General features: G+C 44.9%; 1 protein-coding gene across 2 annotated transcripts in view; it reads left to right on the forward strand.

Annotated features, from left to right (window-relative positions):
• LOC143280174 (tyrosine-protein kinase yes-like) overlaps nucleotides 1–3513 on the forward strand; it is a 16154-nt gene extending 12641 nt beyond the window's left edge. Inside the window, exons 7-10 of one of the 2 annotated variants that reach the window (XM_076584768.1) lie at nucleotides 196–352; nucleotides 2203–2334; nucleotides 3061–3303; nucleotides 3399–3513. In XM_076584768.1, coding sequence (XP_076440883.1) covers nucleotides 196–352; nucleotides 2203–2334; nucleotides 3061–3275 — 504 coding nt within the window. In that variant the 3' untranslated portion in view covers nucleotides 3276–3303; nucleotides 3399–3513. Of the gene's footprint in view, nucleotides 1–195; nucleotides 353–2202; nucleotides 2335–3060 lie in introns of both variants that reach the window. The other variant, XM_076584767.1, reaches the window with a different exon arrangement.
• Nucleotides 3514–7500: the final 3987 nt, after the last annotated feature.

Below are 7500 nucleotides of genomic sequence, written 5' to 3' on the forward strand. Positions count from 1 at the left end.
TATAATTTTGTTGTTGTTGTTTGCAATCATGAAGTTCTAGCCCAGATATTCGGGACAGCAGTTGCCTCTTCTGCTGTTCTGATGGTCGTAGTCGGACACGACTATCATCATCATAATCATCGTCATCATTATCATTATTATTATTATTATCATTATTAATTTTGTTATTATTATTATTTGTCGTTATTATTTCAGATCTCAGACGGCATGCATTATCTGGAGCGGGAGAACTTTGTTCACCGAGACCTGAGGGCAGCCAATGTACTGGTTGGGGAATACTACGACGTCAAGGTGGCCGACTTTGGCCTGGCCAGGATCCTGGATGAGAACAACGTGTACAAGGCTTCTCAGAGTAAGTCTGTTTGCTGCATTCTGTTGCCTTGTATTTGCATTGTATTGTAAAGAGGGTCCATTGGAGACATATACTACATCTTCAGTGTCCTCAGGAAAGCTAAAGTCACCAGAATCCAGACCCTCTCCGCTGGGAAGGACATGTCTCCAGAATGGAAGACCACCATCTGCCCAAGATCGTTCAGTTCTGTGAACTGACATACGGTCACCGTAACAGGAGCAGGCCGGAAGTGGTACTAGGACACGCTGAAGAAGGCCCTCACAACCTGTGACATCAAGATCAACCCCTGCCAGTGGACTACCCAAACCGCTGACCAAGGTGCCTATTACCACGCCGTTCACCAAGTCCCCAGCACCTTTGAAGTAAGCAGTCGTGGCAGTGTGGAGGAGAAGAGAACCAGGCGCAATAAAAACAGGGGACAGACAGAACTCCCCACAGAGCAGACATGTTTCCCTGCAGCTGCTGCGGACGAAATCCGCCGATTTCTCTTCTTCTTCTTCTTCTGCGTTCACTCGTATGCACACGAGTGGGCTTTTACGTGTATGACCGTTTTTACCCCGCCATGTAGGCAGCCATACTCCGTTTTCGGGGGTGTGCATGCTGGGTATGTTCTTGTTTCCATAACCCACCGAACGCTGACATGGATTACAGGTTCTTTTACGGGCGTATTTGATCTTCTGCTTGCATATACACACGAAGGGGGTTCAGGCACTAGCAGGTCTGCACATATGTTGACCTGGGAGATCGTAAAAATCTCCGCCGTCACCGTGATTCGAACCCGGGACCCTCAGACTGACAGTCCAACGCTTTAACCACTCGGCTATTGCGCCCGTCATCCGTCGATTTCGAGTCGGGTTCGTCAGCCATCAGTGTGCTTGCACTTGAAGAGGACCAAACTGTTACCATCTTCGCATGTATCTTCTATCGGAAATAATCGCCAAAAACAGCATTGTATTGTATTGTATATCATCGATCCGAAATAATCGCCAAAACAGTATTGTATTGTATTGTATCGTATCATATTGCATTGTATTGTATTACTCCTAGAACAGATTAGTTCTGTGTTAGATTCGGGCTCTTATCATCAAGTAGAGCGCGTCGCTGCAGTACAAGGGGATTAGTGTGGCGGGGGGTGACACTGGGATGCATAAGTCGTGTGTGTGCGTGTGTGTGTGTGAGAGAGAGAGAGAGAGAGAGAGAGAGACTTTGGTCCAGCCAGGATACTGTGTACGCAGCTTCTGAGGGTGCAGTGTGTTGTGAGCGGGCATTGGGTGGGAACGGAACGTTAGGAGGAAAGGGTGGGAGGGGAACAGGTGTGTGAAGGAGCGGCGGTAGAAAGGTAAAGAGTGGAGTATACTGTGGTCAAAACGGTGTGCTATGGCACGGCAATGTATGGTGCGTTTGTTGAGAAGTTGAGATGTGTTGGCAATGTGGACGACGATGATAGTGATATCTCGTGTCGACGACGACGACGACGATGGTGATGAAGGGCATTTTTAGCCAGCCGAAAGAGAATTTTCTGTTTTGGTTGAAGCAAACAATAAAAAAAAAAATTTTAATTGAACTGAATACGACGATGATGACTTCGACGACGACGATGATGATGATGATGTTGACGACGGTGATGAAGAGGATGACGAATACTGTGGTCACAGCGACGACGATAACGACGACGACGATGATGATAATGATGACGATGATGATGATGATAAGCATGATGAAGATGATGACGAAGGTCACGGCGGTGACGATAACGACGACGATGACGATGATGATGACGACAAAGATGATGACGACGATGATGAAGATGATGACAATGATGATGATAATGACGATGGTGTGGTGTACAGCGGCCAAGTTCCCCATCAAGTGGACGGCTCCCGAGGCTGGGCTGAGGAGAAAGTTCTCCATCAAGTCTGATGTATGGTCCTTTGGTGTCCTGCTGTACGAGCTGTTCACCTACGGTCGTGTGCCGTACCCAGGTGTGTGTGTGTGTTTGCTTGGTGGGGGGGGGGGGTGGAGGTGTTTGTGTGTGTGTTAGTATGTATTAGTGTGTGTCTGTGTAGGGGTGGGTGGGTAGGTGCGTGTGTGTGTGTGTGTGTGTGTGTGTGTGTGTGTGTGTGTGTGTGTGTGTTCATGTGTGTGTGTGTGTGTTCGTGTGGGTGTGTTAATGTGTGTGTGTGTTTTTTTTAGTGTTTATGTGTGCGTGTGTGTTTTGATGTGTGTGTGCGTATGTTAGTGTGTGTGTGTAAGTGTGTGTGCGTGTGTTAGTGTGCGTGTGTGTGTTTGTTTATGCTTTCATAGTTAGGAAACAGAGTATGCCCCGGAAATTTAATCGTTTCTTCCATGCGTGTGTGTGAGATATAAAAAAAAAATCAAAACGTTACCTCATTCCTTTTTTTTTAGTCTACCAACACAATCCAGCTGACACCACCACTTACACACACACACACACACACACACACACACACACACACACACACAGGGAGAGAGAGAGACACACACACACACACACACACACACACACACACACACACACACACACGCGCGCGCGCGCGCAGAGAGAGAGACACACACACACACACGCACATACACACACACACACACACACACACACACACACACACAATAATAATAATAATAACAATAAATTAAAATAAAAAAGAAAACGAATTAAAAAAAAAATTCTGCTTTCCCTCCTATTGCAGGTCTATACGGGGACATCCTGCAGAAGGTGGATCGAGGCTACCGGATGGGAAACCCATCAGGGGGTAACATCATGTGTCCGGACCCGGTCTACGACATCATGATGCAGTGCTGGCGCCACGACCCCGCCCAGAGGCCCACCTTCGAGTTCCTCAAGGAGTACTTCGAGGACTACCAAGTGAGCTCCGAGGAGCCTTACAGGGAGGACTGCATGTGATCGTCTAGTGTTTCATGCATGATTCTAGAACAGTTTTCGCCGTTTGTGCAAAAAAGACTGTAAACGCGATGAAGAGCTACATCAACGGAACAGTGATCGTTTACTGTGTCACGATTGTGTTAAAACAGTTTTGCACCGTTTGTGAAAATGACTTCAAACTCGATGAAGAACTACAACACGGAGCAGTGAGCGTATAACGAATACTACATGTGTGTGCGTGCGCGTGACTGAGTGGTACTTCTTCTTCTTCTGCGTTCACTCGTATGCACACGAGTGGGCTTTTACGTGTATGACCGTTTTTACCCCGCCATGTAGGCAGCCATACTCCGTTTTCGGGGGTGTGCATGCTGGGTATGTTCTTGTTTCCATAACCCACCGAACGCTGACATGGATTACAGGTTCTTTTACGGGCGTATTTGATCTTCTGCTTGCATATACACACGAAGGGGGTTCAGGCACTTAGCAGGTCTGCACATATGTTGACCTGGGAGATCGTAAAAATCTCCACCCTTTACCCACCAGGCGCCGTCACCGTGATTCGAACCCGGGACCCTCAGATTGACAGTCCAACGCTTTAACCACTCGGCTGTTGCGCCCGTCACTGAGTGGTACAATATGGAAAAAAAAAAAAACCCGGTGGGATGGTGAAGTTTATATAGTCCTGAGAAAAAAACCGTTTGTGAAAATGACTTCAAACTCGATGAAGAACTACAACACTGAGCAGTGAGCGTATAACGAATACTGCATGTGTGTGCGTGCGCGTGACTGAGTGGTACAATATGGAAAAAAAAAAAAACCCGGTGGGATGGTGAAGTTTATATAGTCCTGAGAAAAAAAACAACAACAGAAGGCTGTTTTTTTCTTAAAGGAACAAAAAAAAAACACATGTGCACTAACGAGTGTATGTATATGCGCACATGCTCTTACGCGCGCACGCGCACACTTACGCGCGCGTACACACACACACACACACGCACGCACACATCTGACTTTATGCTCTAGAATTATTTAGCCTTGAAACAAGACCTGACTTAGTTATTGAGGCAAATCATTTGGTACATTGTTTGAGGATTAAAGGGACTGAGGTCAGTTTTTGTTAGGTGCCTTCTCATGTGAGCATTCATGGCAGTGAAACTGTAAAAATGTTACATGCATCTGTGGTAACCAGTTCAGTTTGCATCATTGTTTGTTTCACTGTCAGCAGTTAAGTACCTTCTTGCCCAAGTATTTCAAAGAGAATAACTATTCTGCAAATGATTTTTTTGGAAAGTTATTTCTGACGAGGTTCTTATGGTCGAATTTTCACAGGCATTAGTTCATAGCCCTATTTCTACATTCCTTTAATGTACTTCAGAATTGTGTTAATGGTTTCTGATTATTATTATTAGTGTTATTGAATTGTTACTGTTAAATGTAATTGCATGTAATGCATTTTTTGGGGTAGTTTTTCTACCTTTTCTGTTTTCCTCTTCCCTCTACCCTCCCCAGTGACCCCCCTTTCCCCGCCCCCCTCTCCCCGCCCCCCTCCCCCACTTTTTTTGTTGTTTTTTTTTTTTTTTGATCGTCTAATATCACTGATAGTGAAAAGACGCTAAACTAAAGAACGAACGAACGGACGCGCACACAGCACACACACACACACACACACACACACACACACACACACACACACACACACACACACACACACTTGGGCAATAAATGTAGGACCATATGGGAACATTGCAAAGAAAATTTCTTGGTCGTCGTATTGACACCTCCTTGAAACTGAAAATTGAAACTTGCCACTGGGCGATGACATGAGCTTCATCAGAGCTGGGGGGGCAGGAAGTGACGCTGGATTACTTGAGGTCTGCGGTAACTCTGTGAAGACCTGCCTGTGACTCTGAAACGTGGATGCTGTGTCTTCCTGTGAAGTTCAGAACTGTACGATAACGGATGCTGTGTCTTCCTGTGAAGTTCAGAACTGTACGATAACAAATCAAACTGCAGCATTTGATAGTGACAGGTCGTGCTGGTGAAAACACGCTGTTCTCTTTTCTTTTTCTTTTTTTCTTGGAGGGGGGGGGAGGGGGGGGGCAGCCGTGCGGCTGAACAGTGTGTTGTCATCTGGAATTGTTCAAACTTAATGCATTGTTTGTTTGATTTTGTTCATTGTTTTTTCTGCTTCAAACTTTGAGAGATCTTTCATATTTGTTTTCTACAATAATATTATGATGACGATGCTGCATTTGGGGTCCGTTTAGGTCTGGGGCTACCTGACAAGACTATATATATAGACAGGTAGATATCTATAGAAATAGTGTGTGTGTGTGTGTGTGTGTGTGTGTGTGTGTGTGTGTGTGTTTTGGAAAACGTGAGACAGTGATTCAGCAGAGTTTGGAGTGAACGCACTGAAAGATGGATATAATTATGACTGAATGGATGTGGAAGGTTACAAGGTGTAATTGTTTTCCTATCTGTTTTTATCACCAATGTCATGTAATTTTTTTTTTATTGTTGTTTACGTTTGTTTTATGTTGATGTTTTATTTTTGAATACCAGTGTTTTTACTTGATATCTCCCTAGGCATCCAAAAGGGGTCGAACGATTAAATATTCGTGATTCTTGATTCCGGCTTCGATATTCTGTCTCGGGCCGATTTGCAAAATTAAAACTTTCGGCACGTAGAAAAGTGTTGTCATCGAGGAACCGGTGGTGGACAATGACTGCAAGGCAATGTAAAACACAAGAACAACAGTAACATCCAAACAGCCAAACAAAAGCTACAATTTACTCCATTTATGTGGAGTGATGGCCTTGAGGTAACGCGTCCGCCTAGGAAGCGAGAGTATTTAAGCGCGCTGGTTCGAATCACGGCTCTGTGTGTGTGTGTGTGTGTGTGTGTGTGTGTGTGTGTGTTATCGAGGTGCCCTGTTTCGGATTGATTCATCCTTCGAGAGAGTCAAAGTCTGGTGAGTCCAGACAATGCAATAACATTCTTTGTGAATGTGTCCAGTTGAACGCAGAATGATATGCGAATCAGTTTACTTTTATGGGCTTTTTTGTGTGTAATATGTTACTTGTATTTTGCACGCACTCACACACACACATACATATGCACGCACGCACGCGCACACACACACACACACACTCTCTCTCTCTCTCTCTCTCTCGTTGATGCGCATAATAAAAACAACCACAACCACAAGATTCATTTCCAAATTACCGAAAATGACTTTATTGTTTTTATTGCTTCGCCGGGGGCATGTTTTCCACTTTTTAACTAAGAAATCTTCCTTCTTTTTTTCCATTTTCTTCAGTATAACGTGGCTTAAATGACTGTGGTATTCATTGTTTCATGATAATAGTTGTGTAACAGAAATTATGCTGGCATAATTTTACGTGATCGACGTTTGTGTACCATCTCTGTCTCTCTGTCTCTGTCTGTCTCTGTCTCTCTCTCTCTCTCTCTCTCTCTCTCCTTCTTTTTCTTCTTCTTCTTCTTCGTTCATGGGCTGGGACTCCCACGTTCACTTGTATTAACGATTGTGCTTTTTTTACTTGCTTGACCGTTTTTAATCACGCCATAGAGACATCATACTCTTTTAACAGGGGGGGTCTGTCTCTTACAACCAGGGTTGGAAAAAAAAAAGTGAATTGCTTATCTCATGTCTGTCGTTAAATAAAAAATTTCGTTTCGTTTCAATCATTTCGTTTCGTTTCGTTTTGTTTCATTTCGTTTCATCTATCTCTCTCTCTGCCTGTCTCCACCGGCCTGCTACCTTCACTACCTCTGCCTCTGTATCTGTGTTTGTTGTTAAAAAAAAGTACATGTTAGAGCATGAGGAAAAGGTGGATGTACGATAATACCTTGTTGCACGTGTACAAGTATTTGGGGCGGGGGGGAGGGGGGGGGGCGGGGGGGGGGGGGTGGTAACAACGCGTATCGAGTTTTGTTACCGCTTGCAAAGATCGTGCAATGTGTGAGAAAGCGTGGAAAGCCCCTCCCCCCCCCCCCCATCCCCACCCCCCTGCCCCCGCTCCCCCCCATTTAAAAAAAAAAAATTTTTTTATCAGAAGCATACGTTTCCTTTGTCATCGGGGTTGGTTTCTTATCTTCTCTCAATACAAATCTTCGAGAAAATGAGAGAGAGAGAGAGAGAGAGAGAGAGAGAGAGCTCAGCTCTGAAGTTCTCCAGGAAGCAACAATTATTGTGCGTGTGACAGATCTACTCCCTGGGGG

Source organism: Babylonia areolata, chromosome 3 (assembly GCF_041734735.1).
Source record: "Babylonia areolata isolate BAREFJ2019XMU chromosome 3, ASM4173473v1, whole genome shotgun sequence".
Taxonomy (NCBI): domain Eukaryota; kingdom Metazoa; phylum Mollusca; class Gastropoda; order Neogastropoda; family Buccinidae; genus Babylonia; species Babylonia areolata.